Source organism: Triturus cristatus, chromosome 3_2, assembly GCF_964204655.1.
Source record: "Triturus cristatus chromosome 3_2, aTriCri1.1, whole genome shotgun sequence".
Lineage (NCBI taxonomy): Eukaryota > Metazoa > Chordata > Amphibia > Caudata > Salamandridae > Triturus > Triturus cristatus.
This window is the reverse complement of record NC_140584.1, coordinates 300,659,873-300,679,363: the sequence shown is the minus strand read 5'-3', so window position 1 is coordinate 300,679,363 and position 19,491 is coordinate 300,659,873. Positions and strand designations below refer to the sequence as shown.

Sequence of the window (19,491 nt, the reverse complement as noted above, 5' to 3'; positions counted from 1 at the left end):
GATATTGTCTCTTTTCCTATCACAAAGCCGTTTTATGGGTTGAAAAATCGTGAGTCTCCCTCTTGAATCGGGCATTATGGCATGTATGAGTTAACCGAGAGTCTCAAGACCTCATGCTGATGATTTGCCTCACCACTTTCAAATGCCACTAGCCGCCACTGGATGCAAGAGCTATGGGCTTTGTCAATGTTAATGTTTTTAAGCCATGCATATTAGGGTATTTCAATATTTTCTGCGTTATGAGTATTATGAAACTTGGCAAATGAATATCAAATTATGCAACTGTGTGGGTCATCCAAGAAGTAACCCTCAATAACATCTTTGAAAAAAGCTTCCCTCTCATTTTGTCAGAGGGCTATGATCTTGAATGCTACAGATACTAATGACTTAAGGCAAACATGAATAAACATTTGGGAGGCACTCTTTCGCTAAAGCGTGCCAAACAATATAGTCTGTAACTAGGAAGACGCGTGCTGCTGAAAAAGTTATATTTATTTAAGTTACCTAGAGAATATGCTGAACTGCTAGCTTTTGTATTTACTACTACTTTGAGCCAGGGGAAAGGAATAAGGCAATTTTTTAAATCATGTAAACTGAAGCCTACAAGGAGGAGGCAGCAATGATATTCTTTATGCTGGGGTATCACACGTTCTGGTATTTGGCCACAAGATGGCACTTTGGACTCTACTGCCTCTAGAATAAGCACAAAGAAAATATCTTCTTATTATGTGAAACACAGAACTGCAATTTTACATGTCATTGTTGGAAAGGCAAACCAAAAATTGGAGGTAGGCCAAGAGCAGTAAAGCTGAGCCCGTAATAGAATAAACAACAGATTTGCTAGTACTGCCACTGTTTAAACCTCAGATCAACTTGTGAGGACACATTTTGAAGAACAACAAAATGCGTTAAAGACTTATCTTTTGTCGACTTAATCGATCAATTTAATTGTATCAAGAAACTTTATCGTCCTTCCATAATACAAAATACAAGAAAAAGTTACAACTCACATAAATGGGACATAATGCAAGAAATAAACATCACACTTTTCAATCACACATTTCAACCATTCTGAGCAACACACTATTCTTTGCTCCAAACATACTGGTACCGATAAAACATTCACACAACTCTGTCAATCTTGTGGGAAAACATAAACACTTAATATTCTATTTTCTCAGACCACAGAGATTATCGTTGTAATAGTAGCTCTCAATATTGTTTGTTTTTTTTAAAAAAAAAAATCAAATTCTTGTGGGAAAGGAATAAGGCAATTTTTTAAATCATGTAAACTGAAGCCTACAAGGAGGAGGCAGCAATGATATTCTTTATGCTGGGGTATCACACGTTCTGGTATTTGACCACAAGATGGCACTTTGGACTCTACTGCCTCTAGAATAAGCACAAAGAAAATATCTTCTTATTATGTGAAACACAGAACTGCAATTTTACATGTCATTGTTGGAAAGGAGCACTATAAATGAATGTAATGTAAATGAATTTATGTAATAACACCTGACGATGCGTTCAATAAATTTAGTGTTGTAAAACAAGTGAGAAGAGAATGTGCCTTATGACGTCCAACGTTTTCCAGGACCTATCTCTGGCACAGATAAAGCAGCGTTCGGATGTGAGGGCGATCTAGCTGGGGTTGAGATGGCTTGGTGGGAGGGGGAAAGAGGCACCAAGAGACGGAGGACAGAGCGAGTGAAAACATGAGCACTCGTGTGCAGTGCTCAAACACAAAGAAAAAAGTATATCCCAAAAATGGAGCAGTGGATGGACACAAGTACTTGGTCCCTGCTTTGGAGGAGGGCTAAAGACAAGAAATGACACGATGCATGCATGCCATGGACAAATGGGGACAAAGGATATGAGAGTGACGATAGAGCGAACAAATGTAGGCCTATGGGCAACTGAAGCCCACTGATTGAAAACAACATGTCTCTTTGAGACAGCACATGGGCTATCTAGCCGAGACCTAAAAACATAAATGCTGTGCTATCCCTGCTTCAATGGCAACTTGCTCAATGGAGTGAGTAATTTCATCTTGAATCTGGTTGCCTTAAAACTCGTCAAATCGGACTGAGGGTGCCTTATAAACTTGGAGATTCCACCAGTTCACACTGTCCTTCTCTTACCAACGCTCTGCAGGAAGGCAACTACCGATCCAGCCGGCACTCCACCACCGTAGGCGATGGCTGTCATCTTCATCATTGTAGCTCCTAAGGACCCAGCTGTAATACCAGCTCCTGTGAAACCAGCTGCGGCCAAAACAGCAGGGCCAGCAACAGCAGCAGCCCCTGTGCAGAAGAAGAGACAGAGGACAATGTTACAATAGCAATCAACGTCACTCCCTTTCACAATGAACTATGCCAGAGTGCCCAAATTCCCATTATTCCAGTATAAACACATAACTACCTGTCACTCTAGCTCACCTCTGACCTACAGCCTCTCTGCACATTCATTCAACTAATGATACCAACAAACCTGGAACTGCCAATGCACCACAGTCTTCCTCTACAGAACATGCGCTAGAAAGGCGGAAGTTAGAGGGAATTTGTGTTTAAATAGAGGAAAAAATTATGCATCACCTTTCTTTCCATTGTTTAAAGTCTTCATTAGCTTTGTTTTTAGTATAAACCTTCAGCAGAATATACAGAAGTTGCCCCACACTGTCATCTTTGTCTCAAAGTGCCACCATTTGAATGTTTCTCCTTGTCATCTGTGATTCCCTGGGGCTGGAAACACTATTTGCAAAGAGAAAACATGGGGCCTCATTCATGAGGCCCTAGTGGCACTTTTTGCGCCGCTGGAGCATCACTTTTTTGATGCTCCGGTGGCGCAATGTGCCGCAGCATATTTACCAGCCCACGCAAAGCCACTTTACGTGGCTTTTCATGGCCTTGCAAATATGTGCACCTTTCACACAGAACACTGAGTGAAAGGGACGTTCCATGGGTGTTGCTGTGGGTGTTCCAGTGCAACACTGGAATCTGAAGCATCCCCAGATTTACAAGGAATCGAAAACCTGGGTATGCGTCAGAATCCTACACCTCCCCAGGGGAGGCATAGGAGTGGTACAACGAGGAGAAATACTTTTATTTCTCTTCGTTTTATCCTCTTTTTATGTGTGCTGCATTCTGCAGCACAAATAAAAGAGGAAAATGCCATCAATTATTGTTTTTGAACAGGAAGGTGTCCCTTCCTACACAAAAACAATCATCCCCGCAACGCATGCGCCCTTGCAACACGACTTTAGTGTGTCTGCATTGGCGCACGGCTGCTGTTTGTGCGCCTGTGTTGGTTAGAAGGATAGGAAAGCGCAGTATCTTGTAGATGCAGCGCATTCCTTCCCTTTTCTTTTGATGCACGGAAGCGCTGCAGGAAGGCCTGCTGCACTGTTGTGCATCAAAACTTTGCATATGAGGCCCATGGCACGTTGCGGACTTTGGAGCTCCCTGGTCCTTCGCTGCTCCTATGTTTCGTTGTCTCATTTCAACCACTGCAGAAGGCTTCACCATCGAGTCCTTCAGTAGCCGAGTCTTCCTTACAAATGAATCCTCTTTAGGGACTTACCATTACCCCCACTGGGCTTACTTTGTGGTACCCTTACTCCTTCTTGACCTTTGCACCGATAGACATGGCCAGGGTCCTGTGAGTAAAAGGAGCACCTGCGCCTCGCAAAGTTTAGATAACCATATTAATCTTAAAATTCTGCAAAAACACCAACCTATTATTCTTTGGTGCCTCTATCAAGCCTTGATGGACAAGAATGCCATGAAAGGATACATGCAGAATGAGGAAAGGGGTAATACCCTACCTGCACCCACAGCGATGTATGTAAGCGTAGAGTAGAAACAACTGCTTTCCTCTTTCTCCTGCGATGCTAAAAACGAAACACAGAAAAGAGTTGATAATGAATGAAAACAACACTTTTATCATCACAGTTAACCTAGGACCTGATCACAATTGACCTGATAAAATCCTACTAAAATTGGGGGGATAACTGCACGCACCCGCTCATTTGAGAATAGTCCAGGTTTGCAAATAGGTGAGTGCAGACATTTTGTGCCTAATTTCATGTTGCCCAACTTGTAATGGAAAATAACATGCTAACATTGTATGCTACTTCACATACCACTGTGGGTAAAACAGAGCATGTGAACAATGTGCCTTTGCGGTTTACGCCAGTTTTCACCGGCTGCAAAACACTGAGCCGATTACCTCCACTTTGCGGTCCCCCACTTTAATCCTCTTTTAGATGCAAATGGAAATTTGTTCCCAAAACAGTAATATGAGATCTGTTGTGTTCAGGGCCTTAAGGATTATTGACTTTGAATCTTCCCCATAAACTTCAACATAACACCTTTAATGGTTTTATGACAAAGTCAAGTTGAGTCCCAGATGATGTACACTTGGATTCTGCTACCTAAAGCCAATATGGGGGCTCTGGTCTTCGGTCTTGTCTCCTGAGGGGGCACAGGGACTCATCACCTCTCCTTCTGGAGGCTATTGAGTACCTGGCTATTTTAGAATACAGCCTGATAACTACTCGCCTGTTGCTCTGCCTGATGCTACTAGCGCTTCCGGTAGCTAAGCGCTTAACAAATGCTGAATATTAATAATGATATTAATATCTCTGGTTTGCTTATGCTGAGTTTGTATCTAGATTGGGATGCATAATCTCCTCTTATCGACCACACGCCATGGCTAGTTTTTTGCTGAGTTTGAAAGGCCTGCGAACACAGGTACAGCACAATCTACTATTTATAATTATAAGCAGAATTCTCTTTGGTAATTTGCTCCTCTATTTCTGGGTATAGTAATCTCACACCATGCTGCTTCCACACCACTGTTCAGTGGAATGCCCTTCTGCTCCTCCCACTTCCTGTACAGTCTCCTCGAACCGGAAGTAGTGTCCACTGTCCCTCATCTCAGCTGGGGGGGATCTAGGCTGACTCTACAGCACAGCGCCCAGTACCTCAAAACTACACGGCACTGCACATGTTCGCCTGCTGTTCCGCGTGGCCCACATTGCTGAGCACATGCAAATTTACATTCCAGAGCTAGACCGCATGCCGCAGCTAAACTTGCATGTTTATTTATTAAGGTTTGTCATTTTATATAGTGTGGATTTGGCCCAGTGGCATCATGGCGCTAATTCAACAGTGTACAGTTATCAACAATCTTCGCAAGAATATATTTGAGACACAGCACAGGAAAAGTGAAAGAACAGGTATTCAAGAGTGTGGGACATCACAGAATTATCCCAAGTGCCTCTCAAAGAGAAGAGTCTTAAGTTCCTTTTTAAAGGTAGGACAGCATGTGGTCATACAGAGGGTTGGAGGAAGGGAGTTCCAGATTCGTGTGGTGCTTCCCAAGAACGGCTGCTTCATGTATTGTTCTCATTTTAAAGTAGGAAGGTTTAAGTGGGAAGGTCGAAGGGGAGATATGGTGCTTTTCTTCAACCCCGTTTTACGCCTGAAATTAAAACATTTCCAGCTAATAAATGGTGAAGAGAAATTAAGGTCCTTGTGTGTGGTGCGGGCAGCTTCGAATTTGAGCTCTCGGCTCGATAGGAAGCCATTGGAAGGACAGCAGGATAGGTGTGATGTGGCCAAAATTCTTGTGACCAGAAAAAAGCAGGCCGCAGAATGTAGAATTTTCAGAACGGAGTAGTGTGCGCTTTGGAGCGCATGAAAGGAGTGATTTCCCACTGTCTAGTCTGTAGAGAACCAATGTTTGAACAGCATATTTTAAGTTATGTTCTGGAACAAACTGCCTGATCCCTCAGAACAGCCTTAGGTGGAACCCGGCGCTCTTGGCCATGGCCGTGATTTGACTGTAGATTGAGCTGATTGTTGAGGATAAAGCCAAGACACTTGGGACCTTTTTTATAAGGCCTTGCGTCACTTTTACGCCACCAGTGCGTCACTTTTTGTGATGCATCAGTGGTGTAAAAAATGTGCCTTGCTGCTCCATATTTATAAAGTGGCGCATCTAGGTAGATGCGTCACTTTGTAAACCCCTGCGCCACATTATACCTGCGCCAGGTATAATGTATGTAGGGGGGCGTTCCATCGTAAGAAAGGGTCATAGAAGTGACGCAGTGAAATCTATAAGATTTCACTGCACCACTTCTAGGATGCAAATGCGTCAATATCTTATGCCTGCTTCATGGCAGGCATAAGATAGACGCAGGCACATTTAACAAGGGACGTGCCCGTGTGTAATGACCCATTGCTGGAGTTGCGTCACTTTTGTGACACACTCTAGCAATGCGTAATTTTTGCGCCTACAGATTCGTCAGAAATACTGACGTATCTGTAACTCCTTGCGACATGATGTGTTATACTGTAAATATAAGTTGGCATCCATGTTTGAATTCTTGGCAAGGTGTTGGACAAGGCGTAATGTCGTCTTGGGATGAGACTTACAGGCAGACCTGCGTACCATCAGCATACAGGGGAAAGAGGATCCCAGAGATATCAAGGGTCTTTAGAAGTGGCATAGACACAACAACAAGATTTTTCCTCCAAATGATCAAGGCCTGCAGTTAAAATAACAATCTATTCAAGAACATTTTAGGGCAAAATATTTGCAAGTTAATGTGTAGTTATCTGACATCGTTTTGTTATTTCTCTCTGTCAAATAGTTTTCAAAATATTTATCAAACCATTTTCAACATATCCACTCTAGACCTGAATGACAAATGAGATACATGTAATACACCAGCAAATATGCTTTGGGGAAAAGGGGATGTTCAGAATTAACTGCAGTAAAACTGATCTCGCCCACTAACAATTGGACCAATTATGCAAGTGTGTGAGTGGCACCTACCGACCACCAGGGAGCTGGAAGAGACGAGAAGCAGCATCACAATTGTCTTCCACTGGTTCCACATGGCGAGTGCTGGCCGCGCTCCACAACCTGTTCAGAAAAAGGAAGAGCCCTCAGGATCTATCTCCAGATGAACTCAACAGAGCCTTGCAATCTGCCGTCTGACCACAGTGTCCTATACAAAGCCCTACAAAGGAACAAGGCAGCGTTTTCCTGAGGAACAATAGACTTGGGAGGGCTTCCGGCACCCTGGATGCACAATGCCTGTGCTCCTTCACCCTCTCGTACCCTGGGGCAGCTCCTCTCTAGGCGAGCGATGGAGAAGCAGCGAATGTGACTAGGGTACTTGAGGGGGGGGAATCAAACACTCAAAGGAGAACTGGTCATTCTGTGCTCTCATGCTGTATCACATACAATATGTCACGTGACAAAACCATGATATTGACTAACTACTATATTGCAAGGCAAGTGTAGTGTTAATAGATGCAGAGTGGATGTCAACAACATGATATAGTGTCATAGAACTGCTCCTTCCCATCTCTCTCCTACAGCAAAAGTACAGACTATCACCCCATTTATCCCCTGTACAATGAAAAGGTAACTCGTGAGTTGCTTCGCTCTGCAACAGAAATCTGCCTCCTTTAGCCCCATCTTTAAGGAGCAGCTAACTTTAGCCTTTTACTCATGGTTAGAAAATAGTACAGAATGGCTTTCAGGCAAAACGTATCCTTGAGGCCATCAGAACACCAAGCTACGAACACTAGCCTTTACAGTACTTCCTCAAGGAGGTAGAATCATATGTTCCATGCAGCTGTTACAAAACCCAACTCTTGTCAGCTTTGTGAGAGCTGTGTGTTAAGAGATATGGGTGCTAAAAGATGTTATGCAGTTTTAGATTCCCAAAAAGTTAAAGAAATTTCCCACAGTATAATCTCACTCTGATTCTAGCGTTTTATAGTGACTCCTCAGGTTAGAACATTTGACCTGACCCTCCTCTTGGGATCTGGGGTTTTACATACACAGATGACAAGATTTTCAAATCCAACCTATATACGGCTAAATGTTAGCACTGCCCATTAATGCAGAAGAACTTAAATGACAACATCCATAATCATACAAGGAGGCATACACCAGACCTATAAAACAAATTTGTTAGACCTGGTACCATTGGCGTGGGTCTCCCTTCCATTTTTTGCTGTTGCCGCATGTGTTTTTGCTGGTTATAGATGCTTTGGGCACTGTGCCACTGCTTTTCAGTGCCACAGTGCAAGTGCTCCCTATGGTAAATTGATGTATGAATTAGTGACTCCATGATTGGCTTGATTGGTTTACTTGTCAGACTCTAGTACAGTGCACTGTGTGTGCCCAGGGCTTGTAACCAATGCTGCTAGTGGGCTTGCAGCACTGATTATGCCACCCACCGGAGCAGCTTGTAAAGTGTGTCTCAGGTCTGCCATAGACTGGGCAAGTGCACCCACTTGCCAGTCCCTAAACCTTCCCTTTTATACATATTAGTCACCCCTATGGTAGGCCCAAGGGCAGGGTGCATTGTAGGTAAAAGGTAGGACATGCCCTGATGTGTGTGGCATGTCCTGATAGTGAATTACAGCCATTTTCGTTTTTCACTATTGCAAGGCTACCTGTTCTCCATAGGCCAGAATGGGCAGTTTGATTATTACATTTTATAATCCTAACTGACTCAGGGAACATGGTAGAAATTCAAGTTTAGTATGCCTGAACTCAGAATGATAAAATACATCTTTTAGTGAAGTTGGTTTTAACATTCTGGGGCCGATTCCGATTCCGATCTGGGTCGGAAGTGCACCGAAAGCGATCCGGACGGAAAAACTACAAGCCGTATGCGTGTTTCCCGCCCGACTCGTACAGCTGTACGAGCGAGCAAGTATAATGAGAGCTACATGAAATTCACCGACCGAGTCATTTCCGGGTCCGAACCGCTCCGTACGTCTCGGTCGTAAGCTAACCGTGGCGTGCAATGGATGCGATTCACGACCGAGCCAGTACGATGCACGCGTCGGACAGCCTGTGCGAGCCGGAGTGTCCAGCTCGCAAATCGTCCGGGTGGTTACCTTTGGGGGTCCGCGTCAGACCCCCTGTCACCCGCAGCCCTACGACTCGGACACAGGGGGAGACCCAAGGGTCCCCCCAACACAGGCATGTACGGTACGGATGGCACCGATGCGTACCCACTGTAGGGGGCGCCCTTGCGGGAGAAGTACCCATTCAGTCAATGGGAGCCCATGCAAGCGTCGTACGACCGGCTCCCATTGACTTCTATGGGAGTCCGACCGAACCGAGTCCGGCAGCATACGGCCGCATCATACTCGCTCGGTCGGACTGCAGGACTCCGGCTCGGTTCGAAAACACGCCGGAACCGGCTCAGTCGGAGTGCTTTCCGACCCGGATCGGAATCGGCCCCTCTGTGTTTGAAAATGCCACTTTTAGAAAGTAGTTACAACAAACAACAAACAAATGATGGACGGAATGCTGACAATGCAGACATTTTCCCCCAGTCAAGAGATCTGGGTTAAATCCATCGTTCTTGGCTTGGCAGTTCGGGCTGGACTGTTCCCATGAGGCACAGGGTCAAGACTGATTTGCATATGGCCATGTCTAAACTGGGGTGGTGTAGTGGGCAAAAGAACGATGGATTTAACCCAGATCTCTTGACTGGGGGAGAATGTCTGCATTGTCAGCATTCCCTCCATCAATTGTTTGTTGTAACGCTTTTCGCCCTAAGTGGGATGGGTATTCCCAGACGTGGGACCCGTGCTCACTACGCCACTGGAGTCAAGCTATCCTGGCTGATGACGGCTGATAGCCAGAAACCGGTCCTAGGATGCTTGATTCCAGTCCAGGGAAGACATGGCTTGGCAGTTCGGGCTGGACTGTTCCCATGAGGCACAGGGTCAAGACTGATTTGCATATGGCCATGTCTAAACTGGGGTGGTGTAGTGGGCAAAAGAACGATGGATTTAACCCAGATCTCTTGACTGGGGGAGAATGTCTGCATTGTCAGCATTCCGTCCATCAATTGTTTGTTGTAACGCTTTTCGCCCTAAGTGGGATGGGTATTCCCAGACGTGGGACCCGTGCTCACTACGCCACTCTAGTCAAGCTATCCTGGCTGATGACGGCTGATAGCCAGAAACCGGTCCTAGGATGCTTGATTCCGTTCAAGGGAAGACATGGCTTGGCAGTTCGGGTTGGACTGTTCCCATGAGGCACAGGGTCAAGACTGATTTGCATATGGCCATGTCTAAACTTGGGTGGTGTAGTGGGCAAAAGAACGATGGATTTAACCCAGATCTCTTGACTGGGGGAGAATGTCTGCATTGTCAGCATTCCGTCCATCAATTGTTTGTTGGAACGCTTTTCGCCCTAAGTGGGATGGGTATTCCCAGACGTGGGACCCGTGCTCACTACGCCACTGGAGTCAAGCTATCCTGGCTGATGACAGCTGATAGCCAGAAACCGGTCCTAGGATGCTTGATTCCGGTCCAGGGAAGACATGGCTTGGCAGTTCGGGCTGGACTGTTCCCATGAGGCACAGGGTCAAGACTGATTTGCATATGGCCATGTCTAAACTGGGGTGGTGTAGTGGGCAAAAGAACGATGGATTTAACCCAGATCTCTTGACTGGGGGAGAATGTCTGCATTGTCAGCATTCCGTCCATCAATTGTTTGATGTAACGCTTTTCGTCCTAAGTGGGATGGGTATTCCCAGACGTGGGACCCGTGCTCACTACGCCACTGGAGTCAAGCTATCCTGGCTGATGACGGCTGATAGCCAGAAACCGGTCCTAGGATGCTTGATTCCGGTCTAGGGAAGACATGGCTTGGCAGTTCGGGCTGGACTGTTCCCATGAGGCACAGGGTCAAGACTGATTTGCATATGGCCATGTCTAAACTGGGGTGGTGTAGTGGGCAAAAGAACGATGGATTTAACCCAGATCTCTTGACTGGGGGAGAATGTCTGCATTGTCAGCATTCCATCCATCAATTGTTTGTTGTAACACTTTTAGAAAGTAGGCATTTTCTTGTCTAACCATCCAAACCTGCCTCTGCTAGGCTGTGTATTCCTTGTCTGGAGTTTGAGTGACAGGGGCTGAGGGATTCCAGGAGACAGGGTGAGTCAGCACAAGGCTGAATAGAGAGATCTGCATCTAGATGGGTGTCAGGGGTTGCACCTGGGACCTGAATAGGGCTGGGACTTCACTCCACAATGCTGGCTCCACCTCCTGTGGTGTGTCTGATGTCCCTGCCATGCACTGTGAAAGGACAGTAGGAGACATGTCAACAAAGTGCTCCAGGACTGACCAGAACTGGTTTGGACTAGGCAAAGGCCTCTCTGCCTTCAGAGAACAAAGAGAAAAGGAGTATAAATATTGGGACCCAGACCCAAGAACTTTAGATCACTTCTGGGAACCAAGACAAACCTTTGCTGAGGAGAAGAACCAGGAAGCTGAAGGAGGAGACTACCCCTGTGCTGTGTGTTCGGGGGATGGCCTGCAGTGGTTGCTTCATTGCCAAAGAGAGGAGAAAAGGACTGAGTGTGCTTTCTATCAACTTGAAGAAGAATCTCCAAGGGCTTGAACTAGAGCTTGCCTCCTGCCTGAAGTCTCAGGGATACAAGACTTCACCAACCAGCTCCCCCCTGAATTCCCTTGCTGGGAATTGAAGTGCCTACTGTTGTGCTGGGTCTTCTGAGAGACTGCGTGTCGCTGGGAGCTGGAAGCGTGACGCAACAACGAGAAGCATGTTGCTGCCGCAGCCGCTATCTTCGCATCGTCGAGGAAGCGAGCCGCCGCTGCCGCTGTCATCATCGCATCACCGAAGCGCGGCACATCGCCGGAGAAGCGGGACGATGCCACAGAGGTCATCATCACATCACCGGAGAAGCGCGTCGCAGGGCCTGTCGCGCATCCAAAGATCATCGAGACGCCGCACGGCCGTCGGGCGTGTCGCATCACACCAACGTTGTCGCATCGCAACCAAGACGCCATTTTGTCGCATCGCACCGGAGAAGAGTATCGCATCAAGGTGCCAATGTGTCGCATCGCACCGGAGAGCAGTAAGAAACTGACGCATCAACTCCCCACACAGTAAGGAACCGACACATCCACTCCCATGCGTATAAGGAACCGACACATCACCTTCCCTGCAACCCTTTTGTTTTCTTTGCGCTACGCATCTAAGGTACATTGAGAGTAAAGTGTTGCATTTACAATTTGAGAGAACTGAGCTATTTTATAACATTTGAGAGACTATTTTTGAGTACAGTATTGTGGACTTTTGTTGTTTGGTCTTGTGTTAAGTCTATATAAAAATATGTATTTTTATAATACAACCTGTGTGGTGTCCATTTGTAGTGTTGTCACTGTATTACTGTATGTGTTCACAAATGCTTTACACACTGCCTCTGAGATAAGCCTGCCTGCTCGTGCCAAACTACCAAGGGGGTGAGCAGGGGTTATTTTAGGAGTGTAGCCCCTTACCCTGACTAGACGCAAGGGTCCCTATTTGTCACAGGTACCTACCTATGCCAACTAGAGACCCCCAAATCTAACTAGATTAAATCTAAGAAAGACAAAAAAGAGCATTACTTGAGAAGTTGTACACTTTGTTATATTTCAGAAGACTTTGACAAGCCCAATGAAGAGAAGACAGATCTCCCAAGCTGCCCCATGCGGCAAATCCGTAGCTGATTCACTCTGGCTTTCTTTGCATTCTGAGACTTGTGGTACTGCATTTATAATGGTAAAACCACAACTACAAACACCAGAAAGCAAAGGATAAGACAAGGACTGGATGTGTTTTGAGGTGTTTCTTTATGGCAAAGAAGAAGGTGGCCGAGATGCATATTGATCTGTAATGAGAAATATTTGCATTCTCTGCATTCCAAACCAAAAAGATAATATTCCTGGACGCCTCTTTATACTTAATATGGTTATTAGAATTGTGCAAACCTCAACCCTGAGACTAACTCACTAATAATCAATGTTTAAGCAAATTATCCATTTCTTATTCTCTATGCTATGTTGAGGCCAAAACACATGTTGATGATTGTGGGCCTTGGCTAAGGGTCTCTTCAGACTCGTATCTCCCCTCTTTAAATTCTGCTGTGCTGCCTGAATGTGACGAGGCAGCACAGCTAGGGAGGGATTAAAGCAATCTACACAGAGGCGGCTCCTCCATTAGGGCGGAGGAGCGTCACCCCACTGCTTTCTCGCAGTGCGAGAAGCAGAAACATAAAATGGTATTTCAAATACCATTTTATGTTTCTGCTTCTCGCACTGGGAGAAAGCAGAAGGTTATGCCTGGTTGGGGGTGGGGGTGTGTGGGTCGGTTGAGGAGTGAGCAGAAGGGTATGCCTGGTTGGGGGTGGACGGGTCAGGCAGAGTGGCTTGCCCAATGCTGTGGGCCGTGACTGTTTGGCCAGCACCGCACTCTGCCTTTTCTCTATGTAGGCAGCATGAAGCCTACGTAGAGTAAATGGCCTTCCCATAGGTTCCCGGCTGGGTGCTGTCCCCACCAATCACAACGCTGCCATTGCAGCGTTGTGATTGACTTAGGGGAGGGAGGCTGCCTGTGGCTGCTTCCTGTTGGGAAAACACGGGACCCGGCCAGGAGCTGAGGCGGTACGGGACCCGGTATGTGAAGGTTCATTTGTTTTTTTAATTACCCCCCTCCAATACCCCTAGTATTGGAGGGGGGTAATTAAGTAGAAGGAAGGGGCTGAGGAGCAAGGATGCTGCTCTCCTGGTGGGGCGTTACCTCTAACTTGGAACAAGCTTAATAAACCGTCATCTTTAATCCATACGACTTGGACACGAACCATAGTTTATTGATTACAACATAATGTCCTTGGGAAAGACCTTGAAAAATTCTGACTGTCCTGGTAAATCTGTGACATTTGATTACCAGCCCATCAGAATGCAAGTTCCTAGTTTTCAGGTGAAATTTCCAGCAGCTTTCTGTTGGAAAACACACAAAAATGGGCCCGGAAAAGCAGATTTCCACATGTCATGCCCCCAAAAACGTCCAATCCCTGTTTTTTCCAGCCCCTGAAGTTACCAGGATCCCTAGTAGTGATAATTTAGACGGGCAAATAATGGGCGGTGTAATAAGCCACTCATAATGAAGGCCTAAGAAGCCAGGAACTACCAGGAACATCTGTAATTCCTTGTCCAATTCCCCCGGTAACTCCCCATTTTTACACACAGACTTTCCAAATCTAAGTAAGAAACTCATCATTTTAACGGGGCTGGTACTGCGACCTTGAGTTGCCTCAGGTTAAAAGGCAAGGAGGGGGTCCCCTGCACTGAGAACCGTGGGGAGGAGGGGGGGCGAACAGCTGAAGAAGAAACAAGTCTCTCTCCATGGTGCCTGCTAACTTTTAATCAGCAAAGGTAAAAAAGGTTACATAGGAGTCAGTGTCACCTTTAATTGACAGAGTCATATTTTTTAAGCTTATTGGCCTCAATAAAAAATTATTTTGTGGGAGTTGCTATAGAAGTGTTATCAGTCCTGGAATGTGTCTATTTCACGGAAACCTACAAAAACAGGCTTGCACTAGTAACAATCTAACTGCATAGCACTAAATATATAACTGCTGAACGCACTGTAAACACTTAAAACAAACGTTTTGCATATTGTGTGGCAGCTTATCTTGTACTGGCGGAAGCCTTTCTTATTCTGCGTGTCATGTAATTTTAAACCATGATTGCTTATTTTATTTTGCAAAATATCTTTATTTTTTAGACTAATGACTTTGTACTGTTTTCGCAGATCTCAACGATCTCCTTGGAACATACCAATTTAGGGTGGTCTTCAAATAATTCAAAACCATATAATGAAGGGTTAAGCTTCAAACGCCACTTGTTTCTTTATTGGCAGCCTAAGCAGAAATCTCAATCCTTCTCTGACCCAGGCATGTTTGGGTCCTCCCAGGACCAGGCGAGATGCTGCATTCTGGATGACTTGGAGCATATTTAACCCCTTCAGTGCCCATGACGAGCTGGACTCGTCATGGGCCGCGGTGGCGCTGTGCCCATGACGAGTCCAGCTCGTCATAGACCCCGCCCGCTAATTCAACGGCCGGCACAGGGCGGGGAAAGGGGCGGGCACAGAAGGGGTTAAAGAGAATTGATTGATGTTTAAGTGTAGGGCATTGCAGTAGCCTAAAAATGAGGTGATGAGTGCAATGACCACTGATGCCCTAAGGTCCATCGGAAGCAAAGGTAGGCTCTTCATTCAAAAGCAAGAGCTCACCGTTCAATTCACCTGAGAATCAAAGGTCAAGGTGTTATTGGACCAAACCCCAAGGCATTTGGCCATCGTCACAGGAATGTGACTGGTAGCACAGTTACCGGGCCACCAACAGTATGTCCAGATGAAGCTCTCTGCTCCAAACGCCATAATCTCATTTTTTTCCCGTTAATTTGTAACCAGTTGTCCCTCATCCAGCTACTGTTTTCCTGCATACATACCCTGAACCTGTCCGCTACCTCTTCCCAGTCATGCGTTATGGAAATAATGATCTGTGTGCCATCTGCATAGGATGACACCTGGATTTCAAAAGACATTATCATTTGTGCCACAGTGGCAACGTACAGGTTAAACAGGGTAGGGCTTAGGAACGACCCTTTAGGAAAACCACATGGAAGCTGAAAAGGGGCCGCTCTAAAATCGCCACAACTGACAGTAATAGTTGCACAGGAAAGACTCCAGCAGTCCAACGGCCACATTCTTCAGCCTGACTTGTCGCAGTCTTTGCACCAACTAGGATGGAGATATGGGGTCATATTTACAAGGGCATTGCACCACAGGAACGCCACTTTTAATGACACTCCTGTCACGCAATGCCCTGCTCCATCTTTACCAAGTGGCATTATGCTACTTTTTGTAGCTTAATGCCGCTTTGTAAATATGCTACCCTTTCGCACAGGTATCTGCGTGAAAGGGGCGTGCAATGGGTGTTGCTGCGGGCGTTCCACCGGAACGCCCATTGCTTTTTGACGCTGCAGCAGATTTACAAGGAGGTGTAAATCTGTGGCAGCGTCAAAAACTAACGCCATGCAAGAGCAGGCGTTAGAATGGCACTCGAGGAGAAATGCTTTTATTTCTCCTCGTTTTTGCTATTTCTATGTGTGCTGCATTCTACAGCGCACATAGAAAAAGCAAAAAAATATTAATTATTTTTCATATGCAGGAAGGGCCACCTTCTTGCACATAATAAATCCCTGCAACGCAGGCCTCCTTGCACTAGATTGCAAGGGTGTCTGCATAGGCACTAGGCAGCTAAATTTAGAGCCAACGAAAACAAAGGGGCGTGCCGCATTGTAGTAAATACGGCTCCTCCCTGCGTTTTGAGAACGTTGGAGAGCAACTGTTAGAAATTAGTTTTCTGGCTGGCTATGGTATGCACTTAAGCCAGGCAGAATCCACCACTCAAGTTAGGATAAGGGGTTTACATGTTTAAAATAACCCCTGCTCACCCCCTTGGTAGCTTGGCCTGAGCAGTCAGACTCATCTCAGAGGCAATGTGTAAGGTAGTTGCACATAACAAACAGTAATACAGTGAAAACACTACAAAATTACACCACACTAGTTTTAGAGAAATATCCAATATTTATCTGTGTAAAACCAGGCCAAAACGATAAAAAATCCCCCATACAGTAATCCACCATTCCAATAAAGCAAAAATAGACTTTAAATACAGTTCCTTGAAGTCGATAGCTCTGTCCGGGGCTATCACGGTGTCATGAACAACAAATCCAACAGTTCTGGACAACCGCTGAGGCGCGGGCCAGCGTCGGTGTCCGGGAGACCCGTAGAACAGTACCTTTGGAGATGCAGGGCGTCGGTCCTTGCAATGAGCTCCGTAGGTGCGGAGTCGATTCTGGAAGTCGGTGCAGGAGTCGTTAGGCCCTTGAAGTCACACCTGTTGCAAGTCGAACTCTGTGAGTTTGAAGTCAGGAGCACTGGCATCGGGGCTGCAGTGTGAAGGGGAGCGGTGCGACGTCTGGTGCTATCAGGTTGCGGTGCAGGTCGTGGCTCAGTAATGGTCGGGTATGAAGTGGGCGGTGTTCGTTATGGTGCTGACAGGTCACGGTGCAAGCGGCGGTGGCATCATTGGTGAAGCGTTGTCGTCGGTAGATCCAAGGATTTGGTGTGAGACGGAGCAATGCAGTGTGCCAGGGCCCACAGGTCGTGGTGCAGGCAGCGGCGTCGGTTGACGATCTGGAGTCGATGATGCTGACATCGGTGGGCCAAGGCTGCAGTGTGGGACGGGGCGGTGCGTCGAGTAACCTACGGGCGGTGCCCCCAAACCACGGTGCAGGCAGCTGCTTCAATGTCAGCTTGGAGCGGCAGTATCGGTGAAACCAGGCCTGCGATGCAAAGCGGGATGGTGCTCCGTGTTCTTCACGAGCGGTGTCCACAGGTCACGGTGCAGGCAGCAGCGCTGGTGAGGGCGATGGCATTGCATCGTCGTCAGGGATACAAGGGCGGCGGTGTGAAGCGAGGCGGAGCATGGTGCCCACAGGTCACGGTGCAGGCAGTGGCTCGGTGCTGGCATTGGATAGCCTCGTTGGGGAGACTAGGGTTGCGGTGCAAAATGCGGTAGTGCCCTCTTCGGTGCCTTCAGGTGATGGAGCCGGGAGCAGCGTCGTTGACAGCATCAGGTTACCTTTTTCCTCTGTAGCAGCTGAAACATCCAGTTCCAGAAGCCGGTACTCAGAAAATGTTGAAGTCTTTGATTTTCTTGAGAGTCCCAAAAGGAGGCAAGTTCTACATCAAGCCCTTGGAGATACTTAGAATGCAGAAAGAACAGTCCAGTCCGTTCCGTGCCCAAGACAGAAGCAGCAACTGCAGGCCAACCCAGCAGAGCACACAGCAAAGTTGTAGTCTCTCCTCACAGCTCTTCCATCCCTTCTTCCTGGCAGGTTTCTTAGTCCAGTAATGTAAAGTTCTGGGATCAGGACCCCAATAGTTATACCGCATTCCCCTTTGAAGTTGGCACAAGCAAAGTTTCACTGGCATACATAATCCAGTTCTGCCAAGCTCAGGGCAGGCTCACTCCAGAGGGTGGAGACAGCATTGTGGAAGACAGACACAGTCCATTCAGGTGCAAGCAACAACTCCTCCCACTACTCTTAAATGCAGCCAGGTGTATTCAGCCTAGTTCTGAGTCACCCACAAATGGCATGACACACGTCAACCCTCTCCCCCCACCCCCCTGGTGTCTGTCTAGTGTGAATGCACAAACCAGCCCCTGTCAGTCTAAAACCCAGACAGTGAATACACAACAGGCAGAGGCACATAGATGGTTAGACAAGAAAATACCCACTTTCTAAAAGTGGTATTTTCAAACACACAATGTCAAAATCATCTGTACTAAAGGATGTATTTTTAAATACTGAGTTCAGGAAGCCTGAACTCCATTTCACAATATTGTCCCAATGGAAAGTTAGGCTTGTAAGATGTTACTAAGCAACTCCCATGTCAGCCTATGGGACACATAGCCTTGCAATAGTGAACAAAAAAATACACAGTCTTTTACTATCAGGGCATGTAAAACACATCTTTCACATACACTGCACACTGCCCATGGGGGTACCTTGGGCCTACCCGAGGGCTGTCTTACATGTAAAAACATGCATTTGCAATGCAACAGGTCTCGCATTTACACGAGTTTGAGCTATTGGCATTGTAAATGACAATGCCTTTTATTTATGTTTACGTTTTTGAAGCATAAATAAAATGCATTGTCATTTACAATGCCAATAGCTTAAACTCATGTAAATGCGAGACCTATTGCATTGCAAATGCTTGTTTGTGAACCTGCACTGTGGCCAAATAAAGAATGTATTTCTACCCATTCATCAACCACACAATAAAGTCTTTCCTCAACCTATAGCCATGTCCCTGTGGCCACTCAACATCAGTCCTGACTATGTGATGCTATTGAACAGGATGGATGGACTCGATGGATGGACAGACTGACGGGCTATGAAGAGTGTATGTATGAATGATGCTACTGAATAATGGATGGATGGATGGTGTATGAAGAGTGTATGTATGAATGATGCTACTGGACAATGGATGGATGGATGGTGTATGAAGAGTGTATGTATGAATGATGCTACTGAACTGTATGGATGGATGGATAGATGGTCTACGAGGAGCATATGTATGAATGATGCTACTGAACAAGATAGATTGATGGATGAATGTATGGATGGATGGACAGATTAGATTACATAAGAGGGTAGACATTTGTTCACAAAGCGGCAGATGCTAGAGAGAAAGAGAACAAAGGAGGGAAGCAGACAGCTGGTTGCAGAGAGAGGTGGTTGGAGAATGTAGTACACTAAGGGACAAATTAATGAATAGTCAGATTGGCGGATGTGGGGACAAGGAGGTGTGCAACTAATCATCCTGTGTCAAGTGAAAGATGTGCAACTCAGAGGAGCCAGGAGTGTCTGGCAGCACCGCCCCAACCCTAAAGCCAGGTGTGTGGCGAGCGTGCCCTAAGCGTGTCCACGCAGATCAAGGCAACCCGCAGTAAAACAGACCAGAGTAAACATGAAGCACACGCTGGGCAATAATGTCCTCCTGCCC

General features: G+C 46.4%; 1 protein-coding gene across 1 annotated transcript in view; it reads right to left on the bottom strand.

Annotated features, from left to right (window-relative positions):
- LOC146857207 (interferon alpha-inducible protein 27, mitochondrial-like) overlaps positions 1-19,491 on the bottom strand; it is a 69,579-nt gene that overhangs the window by 38,643 nt on the left and 11,445 nt on the right. Inside the window, exons 2-4 of the mRNA XM_085647685.1 lie at positions 6,844-6,933; positions 3,824-3,889; positions 2,142-2,303 (exon numbers count right to left, since the gene is read on the bottom strand). Of these exons, the coding sequence (XP_085503811.1) occupies positions 2,142-2,303; positions 3,824-3,889; positions 6,844-6,907 (292 nt within the window). The 5' untranslated portion in view covers positions 6,908-6,933. The remainder of the gene's footprint in view (positions 1-2,141; positions 2,304-3,823; positions 3,890-6,843; positions 6,934-19,491) is intronic.